The 12,480-nt window shown below is 36.6% G+C and overlaps 1 protein-coding gene and 1 long non-coding RNA gene across 4 annotated transcripts in view; both read left to right on the top strand.

Annotated features, from left to right (window-relative positions):
- The window catches only part of Nrx-IV (neurexin-4), a 56,232-nt gene that overhangs the window by 37,498 nt on the left and 6,254 nt on the right, over positions 1–12,480 (top strand). For all 3 annotated transcript variants that reach the window (XM_022061085.2, XM_022061084.2, XM_087360984.1), the window contains 8 exons: positions 1,021–1,138; positions 2,707–2,807; positions 5,278–5,382; positions 6,147–6,278; positions 6,379–6,558; positions 7,403–7,536; positions 8,042–8,255; positions 9,982–10,119. In XM_022061085.2, the coding sequence (XP_021916777.1) occupies positions 1,021–1,138; positions 2,707–2,807; positions 5,278–5,382; positions 6,147–6,278; positions 6,379–6,558; positions 7,403–7,536; positions 8,042–8,255; positions 9,982–10,119 (1,122 nt within the window). The remainder of the gene's footprint in view (positions 1–1,020; positions 1,139–2,706; positions 2,808–5,277; positions 5,383–6,146; positions 6,279–6,378; positions 6,559–7,402; positions 7,537–8,041; positions 8,256–9,981; positions 10,120–12,480) is intronic.
- Positions 2,814–4,781, top strand: LOC147871515 (uncharacterized). Its single transcript, XR_015538730.1, has 2 exons — positions 2,814–3,627; positions 4,466–4,781. It is a non-coding gene; the product is annotated as an uncharacterized LOC147871515 (long non-coding RNA).

Below are 12,480 nucleotides of genomic sequence, written 5' to 3'. Positions count from 1 at the left end.
TTTCTTGGTCCCTACGGATGTAGGCTGAGGTTCTTGTGTTCTGCCTAATGGAAATAATCTGATTGTGTAAAATTGAACAACTGCAATGTACACAGTGCATAAGAATTGCTGAGGAGACAAAGCAGAAACAGTCCAGTTCAATTGCTGGGTATACTTTGGAGGCTTGCTCCAGGATAATATGAAATCTGTGTTTTCACCAGTATTTCCATATTTGCGATTAACTGAAACTGTCAGAATTAGAAACACATTTTATCACTCAAATTATCATGTAGTAAAACACACTTTCACTTATGGCAGTACCACTTTATTTATTCATACTAACTATGATTGTAAATAGAAGGTTATTTGAAGGAAAAGGATGTATATATTTTTATACCAGATTTTCAGAGTTTTGAGTTCATATGTGGCTGCCTGCGAGTGACATTTGAGAAATTATAACTCAATGAGTATGGCAGTGGTAACAGCCACAGTTTTGATACACTTTGTATAAGGCAGTGACTGTTATTATTTTAAATTTATTTTTGTTTTCAGATATCTGTATTTGAGCTGTTTGATTAGTCTCAGTTTAGGATACCTGGTGTGATTTTTTGATACTGCGAAGTCATAGTAGATACTTTGATAAAATTCAGAAGCAGTAAGAGAGATAAATTGCTTTTAGGAACATAAAGTATACACAGGATTTTGTCATTATTCTGAAAATGGTAGTGGTGTTGATTTTAACAGAACTTAAATCTACAATAATGTTTTCTTAACACAATTTTCAATCAGCTTAGGTCTCTTTCTTTAACCTGCTCATAGCTCACAGTATCAGATTGTGAAATGAGTATTGTTATAGAATGTGAATGACGTCTTAACTAGAATTTTGTTGTTGGCATACAAAAGCAGATTGACACAGAAGCTTCTGCTGCATCTTGTCTGTCTGTGAACTTGATTAATTTTCATTTGTCAACAGTTTAAGGAAAGAAATTTCAAAATGTCACTTCTTTAGTTATTGAAATCAAACAAAATACTTGTTAACAGGTGGTGATCAGTTGCAGTTTCAGTATCAAGCTGGCAGTGGCCCACTTGGAGTGAGTGTGGATACTTCATACAGATTAGCTGACAACAATTGGCATTCTGTGTCTGTGGAAAGAAACAGGTGGGTATCAGATGTTATAATTTATTAGAGAAGTTCCATTGTTAATTTTTAGTTTAATCAACCACATGTTTTATTTAAAAAAGAAATTCTTAGTCTAAAATTGAAATTGATGACCCAGTCTGTAGTGTAAATTAAGGAAGACATTCCAAGCACACAAAATTGTATGCAGGTTGCTTTTTATAGTGTATCGAGCCAAAATTGTTTGCTAATAAAATCAATGAAAGTGTGACATATTCTAATATTTGGGAACAGTAGTAAAGAAATCAAAATTGCATTCATGAAGAAATTAAGAGCATTTTTATTCAGTTTTTGGAATGTTTGTTACTACACAGTTTAGAATATTTTGTCTTGCCTTCTTTTGAAAATGTAAAAATTAAAATATTCAAAAACCTGTTTATACACAGAGAACCATGATAGCTCAATCAGTATAGTGACTAGGTACGGGCTGGATGACTGGGGTTTGATCCCTGGCGGCGGGCAGAGGATTTTTCCTCTAGCCTCTGCATCCAGACTGGCTCTGGGGCCCACCCAGCCTCCTATCCAATGGGTACCGCGGTCCTTTCCTAGGGGTAAAGCACGGCCAGGGCATGATGCTGACCACTCACCCCCATCTGGTGCCGAGGTCAAGAAAGAGTAGGAGCTATACCTCCTCTCACCCCAAGCACCTGTATGGCATGTTGCAGGAAGCTCTACTCTCACTTTACTGTTTATACACACACTCACTCACCCAGGGTAGTTTGTGTTCTTCAGTTTTCAAAGGTGAAGTTCTGTTTCTTTGGCTTTCAGGTATAAGCCATCTCAAATGCTGTAGGTTTTCCAATGCATTAGCTGACATTGTGGTTGCCATCTTCAGGGTGAATGTGTATTCAGAGTTCTAGGAAGCAGGCCCATCCTACATGTAGTAGAATATGTTTTCATCAAAATGTTCATTGAAAGCAATGATGAATGACTGGATATTTATATACACTATAATATATGGCCTCTTTTCTACTTCCTACACTTGTATAATTTTGTATTTCTACTGCAGAAAATTCTGATCAAACCAAAGTAACAAATATAATAATGTATGTTCTACATACAAGTTACATAATGAGAAACAACTCAAGTAACTCAGTATTAATAAAAAAATAATTTTATGCCAATGTTTATCCTTCTGAAAACCGGAGTGCATGTTACTGTGGGACTTCTGATATTTGAATGTATGTAGTATATTTAAATTAAAAATGTCATAGAAAAGGAAAATTTTTGGCTGGAGTTGTGCATTTGATAGAATCTTCCATCACATTTTGTGTAAACAAGGTTTTTTTTAAAATAATTATAATGTAAGTAAATCTGCTTGAGTTAAAATTGAACAAATTTGTAATGTTGATGAGAATCTCTATTTAAATCTTTCTTATGGAAAACTAAATTGTAATCCTGGGGGTTCTGAAATATGAAAAGTGCAAAATAAAGAGAATTGATTTGGGACGTGAATATTATGCATTGTCATGTTTGCACCTCAGAGAATCCTTCATTACAAAGTAGCTGTTTACCTCTGCTGTTGTCATCTTACAATTGTTGCTTTTCAGAAAAGAAGCACGGATTGTTGTTGATGGTGCGCTTAAAGCTGAAGTTAGGGAGCCTCCTGGGCCTGTAAGGGCACTCCACCTTACATCAGACTTGGTTGTTGGTGAGTAGAGTAACTGGTACCATAATAAGTAGTTTGCCCGCCCAAAAAAACAACAACTTATGTGTAACTTTAGTAATGCCAGTGAATGGGGTTTTGGAGTGCTACAAGCTGATGAAAATGTTTTAGAGAGGTAACATGGTGAATGTACAGTGCTTTTCATTTGATGACGTTTCAGTTGCCATATGTATTTTGTGGATTGGTGAATTTTTCCCATGCCAATGGGTCTGTTTGTAATGTCATATATGAGGAATTACTTTGAACCACAAACTTAACCGTAGTATGCTTTTAGATATGTTCTTATTTTATGATTTTCTTTGATAAATTACGTAATTATAGTGAAGTATCTCACAGATGCATAATACTGCCGTCTGTTGATGACAGGGGTTCACCTTGTCATCAATAGATGGCAGGATTAAAATATTGGCACCAGTATCAAAACATCTTGGTGATGTTTGCACAGCAGTTGATCACATCTCAGAGGTCACATTAGTCTGCAAAGTGTTAATATAATTTACTATTACTGTTTGTCAATAAACTATGTTAGCTGAAAATAATATAAACATTTGGATAATGGTGCTATTATTTTCTTGTGTGTGATGGTGATGAAAGTGAGAAAGTTGATAATTAGGCCTATGTGGCCTGCAGACAGGTACTAGTATCACACTAGTTCACTTCTCCTCAGAATTTCTCATATTTTATATAAATGTTACACACAGTGATAAAGTACAGTTATGAGGCATGAACATAGGATGATAAAAACAAAATAGAAGCAGCAGCAATTAACACTTCATCACACAGTAATATAAGGAAATTTTGAAAGGTAGAATTATGTAAGACTTGAGGTTCTCACAGCGGTGAATATGAAGATTTCTGTCTTCTGGGTTGTTGCGCTGTGTAGTCTGGTCGATGTTAACCAACGTTTCAGAGGTCATACTGCCTCCGTCATCAGGGCGATGAATATGCCAATAGGGTGTGAGGAGTTGGATTTTATAGGCAGGGAAGTGAAAGGTGTAGCCTACCCCGAGCCAATGGGAGCAGGTATGGGAGTGGACCAATGGTAGCACGTGGGCGAGGGTGGGAGAGGGAGAGAAAGTAGAGAGAGAAAGGTGAGTGTAGTTGTATGGATAAAGGCCCTGAAAGGGGCCGAGTTAGTGGTCTGGTTGGTTCTGGCGGCGCACTCTTGCTCGTCCTCGGAGTGTGTGGATCAGAGGCTTCCAGGACTGGCTCAGGTGAAGTCCATCTTCCCTGTTAAAGTTATCAGGATGAAGTTCGATCTCGATGGCTTCCCTGATTAACCGGTCCATGTAGCCGGTTTTTGAGGAGAGGATAGAAGTGTCCTCTAGCTGTATCCTGTGCTCCAAGACCACTAACTCGGCCCCTTTCAGGGCCTTTATCCATACAACTACACTCACCTTTCTCTCTCTACTTTCTCTCCCTCTCCCACCCTCGCCCACGTGCTACCATTGGTCCACTCCCATACCTGCTCCCATTGGCTTGGGGTAGGCTACACCTTTCACTTCCCTGCCTATAAAATCCAACTCCTCACACCCTATTGGCATATTCATCGCCCTGATGACGGAGGCAGTATGACCTCTGAAACGTTGGTTAACATCGACCAGACTACACAGCGCAACAACCCAGAAGACAGAAATCTTCAGGTAGAATTATGTTTGAAAATATTGAATAGAAATTGGATTTTACAGTGTTATATTAAATGCAGTGCATGATTTCTTACAGAAAGATATTTGTGTTCCACAAAATATAACTTCACTTTCTATGTATACGGTTGTCAGACTGTATTGACAGTGCACCCTTTCAGTATGAAACAGAAGTTTTAACAAAGAAGAGGTGTGTTAATATCTTCAGAGTTAGAATTAAAATGAAAATGTATTTAAATTTCATAGGTTCTTAAGCCAAGGATGTAGAACATGACATATTAACTAGATTTAAGTTTGAATATAAATACCAATCATACACTAAGTAACTAACTAGTTGGCTTAGGGAACCCGGAAGTTCGTCATCGAATTTACCAAAGCCCTCCATTGGTCCCTGTCTTGAGCACCAATCATACACATTTAACACAAATGTAGATATTTGACTGGTTATAGAGCAGTTTATATACATCTTTCAGGACATTAAATTTTACAGAGCAAGGCAATTATATCAAAGAATTGTCACCTTCACAAATATATACAGTACTTCAGGACTTTCAGTTAAATTATTCTGCTGAACAGAAGGCATTAGCTAGGAGGTAATGTTTTAATACTGGCTGAAATACCTTTATATTGTGATTTATATACTTTTATGAATAACTTGATTCCTGTATATTGTAGTAAATTCCTTTCTGATATTGAGTGAGGTTATCATTTGGAATATGCAGGCAGTATTTATGCCTACATTAGAATGTGTAGGTCAGTAGATGTCAGCTGGAGTCTGTTATAATTTTTCACATGTAATTGCTGGTTTGCAGGATCAACAGTGGACTATCGTGATGGGTTTGTGGGCTGCATTAGAGCACTCTTGCTCAATGGGCAACTTACCAATCTGAGGAGTTATGCTAACAGAGGACTGTATGGTAAGGAGTAAAACATTGCTAAATACATGACTAAAATATGAAATATATATTTGTAGGATTTGAGATTTTCACAGCAGTGAGTCTGAAGATGTATTTGTATGTACCATAATTTATAAAGTGTTCTGTTTAACAAAACAAGCAGAATTCTGGTATGTGAAGGTTTTAATGTATGTTATGGTTTTGTCGATTCTTAGTCAAGAGGAAACTTTCTCCTTTTTTTATACCAGGGTATCATCATATTTATGCTAACTGCCACAGTTCCATTAACTGAATTCAATACCTGATTTGTTCCTGTAGGTCAGACTTTATTCTCCAGTGAACACCAAAAGGGATATTTTCCAAAGCACACTGCATCACATTCTGTGCCAACTTAAAATACATATTTTGAAGAAAATACTTAATTGTAACTTAACAAAAGTGTACCTCAGATACTTTCAGAAAATTTTTTACACTTAAGTGGCATGTGACCTTTATGCTAGGGCTTCTAACATGCTGTATTTCATTATTAATATTTTTACATTTGCTTCTCTTTGGGTTATTCATATCCTTTGTTATTACTGTTCATGTGTGATGAATTGAGAGCATCCCAAGATGTCTGTGAATCACCTGTAGCAAGTTAATTCCCATTTCTTCTTGGAAGGGTACCTTTTCTTTGTTATTATACATGTTATGGTATTGCTGCTGCTCCATGTTGTTTGATAGATTTATTGGAGTGAACTCAGTATGAGAAAATCTTTTATCCGGATATATTTTTTTCTGTTTAGGTGTAAGTCCAGGATGCATTGGCAAATGTGAAAGCAATCCTTGTCTCAACAATGGTACATGCCTTGAAGGCTATGATGGTTTCAAATGTGACTGCCGATGGACTGCATTCAAGGGTCCTATCTGTGCAGATGGTATGTAATAGATAACCTTTCAAGTAGTTGCCCATGTTCAAATTATTTCTTGACAGAAACTGAATGCTGAAATGCTGTGTAAATTTTCTGTATTCCACAGAAATTGGAGTAAACATGCGGCCTGAGTCCATCATCAAATATGATTTCATGGGCAGTTGGAGATCAACCATAGCAGAAAATATTCGAGTTGGGTTCACAACTACCAATCCAAAAGGTTTCCTCCTAGGATTTTCATCAAATATTTCTGGAGAATATCTGACCATCATGATTTCTAACAGCGGTAAGATGTGCTTTTTGTTGTAAGTAATGCTATTTTTAAAGTACAGTGTTTCAGCAGCGTTCATTTATTACTGACGTGTGTTCAGGGAATTATAGAAATTCCACAACCTCCAGGAAACATTGTGTGTGCACCAGTGTAAACATGGACTCTTTGTCACTAATGTTCAGTAATTGTGCCTGTTACAGCATTATGCCAGTTGGCATATTAAGTTTTCTGACTATGTCCACATTATAATGTGTAGAATTGTACTTTTGGACTTTGTCTCTTCCCCTCCCCCTCTCTCAATTAATCAATCTCTATCAATTTTTCATGATGTTGTGGTTTTATGAGCCATAGCACATGCTTATATAGATTTCTAGAGTGGGACTGTGCGTGTCAGTGTAATTTTTCACTTTTTGATCTTTGGTATTAGTTTGGTATATTTGTTCCTTAAATGCAATAACAATTGGTGTGTTTCTTGTTTGGGGGTATATGGTATTTAGGTGCATGTGGTATTTGTTGCTTTCAGTTTTGAATTCTGAAACAGCATGCTGCTGCGTAGGTGGTCGACTGTTTCAGTTGTCAGACGAGTAGCTGGATGGATTTGGTTCCCAGTGTTTCCATCTCAAGTGCTTTGTGTAATACTGTGTACATGGTAAAATGTCTAGTATTATCTGTTTGGAAAACAAATGGAAGAATATTTTTTGTGTTAACTCTACAGCTTAATAAATGTATTGTACACTTTTTTTTCAACTGTGGATAATGATCTGTACAAAAATAAAACACAGAAATTTTCTTCCCATGAATTTTAGTTCATGGAGGATTCACTGTATTTGATAATAGTTCTGTTTTTTGTTACATCCAGGTCACTTGCGAGCGGTGTTTGATTTTGGATTTGAACGCCAAGAATTGATCTACCCTGATAAGCATTTTGGATTAGGTCAGTACCATGATGTCCGCATCACTCGGAAAGATTCTGGTTCCAAACTTGTCATGCAGGTAAGGTGTCACCATTTTTATTTATTTGGCATAAAAATGCCCCTCCCCTTTAATGTGTAGATTGAATTGCGGACGGGCTTTTTTCAGACTCTTCTTGAATTAGTGAGGCAGTTCTAGAATGCAAATGATGATGCCCCCCTAAATATGCATGAGTTATATCACTTTTATCTGTAACAAACCAGTAAACTTTACTTTTTTGCCTTCATCATGAGTTCTCAATCTTCCCAGACCTTGGCCCACACTCACAATATTTGAGAAAATGCTACATTAATTTCTTTATTGACCTGTTATAAATGTCGGTATTTTTATGGTATTTATGTTTTGTCCTATTAATATCTTTTACATGTAAAGTTATTTTGTTTTGATTCTGTTTGGCACTTTTAGTCCATACTGAAGAGAAGATCATATTACCTTCCCATATACGTGCACAATGTTGGTTCTGCCATCATCATCATATATTTTAAACCTGATAACAGTTTCAATTCTTGTTCTTCTCCTTTTCCAGGTTGACAACTATGAACCAAAAGAATTTCAGTTTAATATCAAGGCTTCTGCAGATGCACAGTTCAACAATATCCAGTACATGTACATAGGGCGCAATGAATCCATGACAGAGGGCTTCATCGGTTGCATATCGAGAGTAGAGTTTGATGATATCTACCCCCTTAAGCTGTTGTTCCAAGAAAATGGTCCAGCTAATGTGCGTTCTTTAGGAAAACGTAAGTGACAAGTGTTGCAAATTAACAATAATATTTGACACCATGACCTACAAAAAAAGTTAACTTTTGTGGTATAAATTCAGCAAACTGTTTTGAATAATGTAAGGTAAGAATTCATATTGATTGATCTTAAACAGAATTAATTTTTATTACAACATTTAGTATATTCATTCAAATTCAGTGACTTGTTTTTGGATTTAAACTTGGACATAGGGACTGATTGCAATGAGCCCCTAATGAGGCATTTATTATCTGTATTACATGTAGAAAGTCTCTTAATGGAGAATGTGTGTTAATGCTGTTAAATAAGGTATAATATGTGCAAGTTAAGTACATTATGTATGTCACACACAGTTATATTATACCTGAATTACTGAAGGACAACAAAGTGGTAACTCATGGTTTGCTTACACTTCAAAGAATGGAGTACAGTGAAACCTCTATCCATTGTTCCCGGAACTATCGTTTTCCCGGATGCATCGTCCGTTTTGTTCGGTCCCGAATACATCCCATATAAAATAATGTTACATTTTCCCGCTTCTATCGTTCCTCGAACTATCGTTTTATCGCATCGATCGTTCAAAAATCTTAGTCCCGGCCCACAATTTTCTCGCAATGATTGTTTCTGAGAATTTAAAATGCTGGGTTTAGAGATAAATTAATACCGAAAGACGCATAATGTTTTTGGAATATACAGTAGCGGTAACCTGTTATGTCGCCCAACCAGCACATTCTATTGGAATGAGGGTCAGCGGTGCAGGGGTGATATTTGGAGTGAATGGCGGTGCTCATTGTCAGAAATTTTACGATTTTAATTAGGGTGCACTCATATTTCGTTCCAGCGATGCCAGATGGCATGTGCAGTGTGAATTTCTTCACAAATGCTTTTATTACAAGTACAAAGGAAAGGCTGGCGGCACTTTTCATTCTTCTGGTTCATCTCGTTTCCAGCGGTTCAGGGTCTTCTACAGCTACGTTTCGTTGTGTTCGGCAGTAATAGTATTTCCATTCTTCCTGTTATTGTTCGCGAAGAGGTTGGGAGTGGTGAGGAAGAGGAAGACGACGAATGCGAGCCCGAAGCTTTGCCGAGTTTTGCCGAAGCACACCCTGCATTGGCAAAAGTGAAGTCGTTCTTTTATGCGCTTAATATTAGTGAACGTGACAAGGAAAACATTTTGAACGTGGAAAGTGCTCTGTTTGGTCTAAAACGTAAAGTTTCGACAAACCAGTTGTCCATTAAAGACTTTTTTGGTAAAAAGAAGTAACTTTGAAAGAGAAACATTGTTTTTTTTAAAATTTTTAATGCTTTCCCGCATCTATCGTTTTCCCGCATTCATCGTTTTTATTTCCCACCCCCGCCGAAAACGATGCATCGAGGTTTCACTGTATATCTAAATTATAATTAAAATTATACCTCAAAGAATACCCATTGCAGCAGTCAGTTTATATTTATGGAAATAACATGTTAATTCTGAGAACTAAATGGAATTCATTAATAAACACCATAGGTAACAAACATGTTGCATTACTGAACATTAAAAGAAGTTGGTGTACTGTGAACGACTGGTTAAATTGAATGTAATGTGAAATGTGCATGATAAACAAGCTTTTTTTGTGGGCTTCTGAAGCTTGAATTAGTTACAAGTATTCATTGTGATGACAGTTTGTGCTCAGTTTATATAGTCAGGTAAAGTCAGCCTGTACTTTTCTAATACTTTCTTTGTAGAACCCTTGACTGAAGACTACTGTGGTGTTGAACCTGTGACACACCCGCCAGACTTTGTGGAAACTAGACCACCCCCTGTTGTAGATGAAGATAAGCTCAGACAAATATACCAGCGTACTGACTCGGCCATACTCGGAGGTAAGATTTGTGTCTTGTGTTTTGCACCATATTGTTACCTGGTAAACATTTTGAAATCTTTTGCAAAGACTAAAATTTTTCATTTAACATAATGTTCTAATAAAAAGAAAATGCATTGACTGCCACAATATTTGTTAACTAGATTTGATAAAATATATTGACAGACTGTCTTCAGACTTTGCATAATTTGCAGGGATTTTGAATTTAGCAGCTTGTTACTTACTTGATTTAAAATCTGAATTTTCTAAACATGCTGTGATGTCTGAAATTTGTAGTAATTCATTGGGTTTCTGGTTGAGTTTTTCTGCAGTTTATGTACATTTTCAAACAGAGATTCTTCTTGTCATTTCGTATCAGCCCTGAGAAATAAAAGTGATGTATTGTATGGCAAAAATAAAAATTACACAGACTGATGCTTAATCAGCTTCTCTGTTGGGAACTGCTGGTTTGAACCTCCGTTTGCCTTACAGGAAATATAATTGGCAGGCAGAATAAAATAGCAGTCTTATTTTCTTCTTCCCTTCATTCTACATAGTTACTAAAATAACTACTTGTCTAGTACACATAGTATACTTGCAATAGTGAATCTATCACGAGTGTCTAGGTGATAAATCTGCCACTGCATTTCACATGGTTTTTAATGAACTGTTTGTTTGTGTTCTAAGAGCTGTCAGTGGGTATTGCTCACTGTGTCTGTTTTTTGATGTATTTTGGATAATTTATTCACATTTTGCAGCAAGTAGAATCATAAGCAGGAACACAAAATGCTGCTTAATAAATGTAGATTACATTATTGGCAAATGAGCCGGGATAGCTCAGTCAGTATAGTGACTAGCTATGGGCTGGATGACCGGGGTTCGATCCCCGACGGGCAGAGGATTTTTCCTCCAGCCTCTGTGTCCAGACCAGCTCTGGGGCCCACCCAGCCTCCTCTACAATGGGTACCGGGGTCCTTTCCCGGGGGTAAAGCCGGCCGGGGCGTGATGCCGACCACTCACCCCCATCTAGTGCTGAGGTCAAGAAAGAGAGGAACCATACCTCCACTCCCCCCAAGCGCCTGTATGGCACATAGTGGGACAAACTTTACTTTACTTTACTTTTACATTATTGGCAAAACTTGGTTTGTGTGGTGAATACATAATTACCTGATGTGGTTTTAAAAACTGAACTCACTTGTATTGGATTTGTGACAACAAATTTATTCAATTTTATATTGTTTTATACTGTGTAGTTACTATGTTTATTCTTACATAGATCCTCCCAAGATTATTCATAAGCTTAGGATCTTGGTAAATGAGTGAGTAATGGAACAAATGTTCTTGGCTTTGAATTCAACAGGAATCAATAGAACAGTTTTTATTAAAATGTACTTTATCTGTGATTTTATTAGTAAACAATTTTCCACTTCTTGTGACATTTTAAACCCAAATTTTGTTTTCAGATACTTCTTTATATTGATGTATAGTGATTTGGCAGCATCTTGTTATCTAGATGAAGTGTGGCTGATAGTACAAATTGCTGATTTCTGTGCATTTCATCCTGTTTTTTCATTAAATGAAATAAAAACTGAGGTTGGTCACAGTGAATCATTCATATAGTGTACAGCAAACTCACCAGACAGTACGAATATATAATGCTGACTACAACACAATTTTATAATAAATTATGAAGACAAACATTTGAACTTGGATTTTAAGGTCCCAGCTGTGTGAAGTTTAGAGCTCATTTCACATTTTGAATTTCTTGTACACCTATACTTAAAAACTTAATCTTGAATCTAATTTTGTAACCACTCTTAAGATATTGTTGATGGATGTAGCTGAAGACATGCACTTGCATTTTATATATGAAAAGCTTCTAAGCTTTCTCATCAAGGTTCATTTTAGTTATACCCCCTCTTTTTTTCTTGTGGGGAAGAGTGAATTGACAGAAGCACTTTTGGAGCAACTTCCAATTCCATTTAGAGGAAGGTAATCTGTGTCTGCATTAAGCAGGTACTCCTCACAAGAAGGGTGAAGGGTGTCTTCACTATTGTTTTGTGTAACCAGACCAAATATTATGAACTTTCTTTTTTTATATTGTATAATGTAATTCTTTTCCACAAACCATTTCTTTCCAAATATTGTGTTCATTTCAGATTTGCAGAAAACTTTGTTGGGCATAGTTTCATTGTAATTCTGTTACCATACTTGATAAGGATCTGAAATTATCCTTACATTACCATATTTCTATATCATCATCTATGGTGCTTTGGCCTATTTTCGGGCCATGATCTCCCCACTTAGGAAGTTTCTTGGTCTTTTGAAGTGTGTATTTGTGAGTAGTGAGTGACCAGCCCACCGACTGCACAATTTCTACTCA

The sequence above is a fragment of the Zootermopsis nevadensis genome, unplaced genomic scaffold, assembly GCF_977971745.1.
Source record: "Zootermopsis nevadensis isolate Lab colony 2312 unplaced genomic scaffold, Znev_1.0 Znev_ptg000050l, whole genome shotgun sequence".
Classification (NCBI taxonomy): domain Eukaryota; kingdom Metazoa; phylum Arthropoda; class Insecta; order Blattodea; family Termopsidae; genus Zootermopsis; species Zootermopsis nevadensis.
The sequence above is the reverse complement of the archived record's forward strand: the minus strand, read 5'-3'. Positions and strand labels throughout refer to the sequence as shown.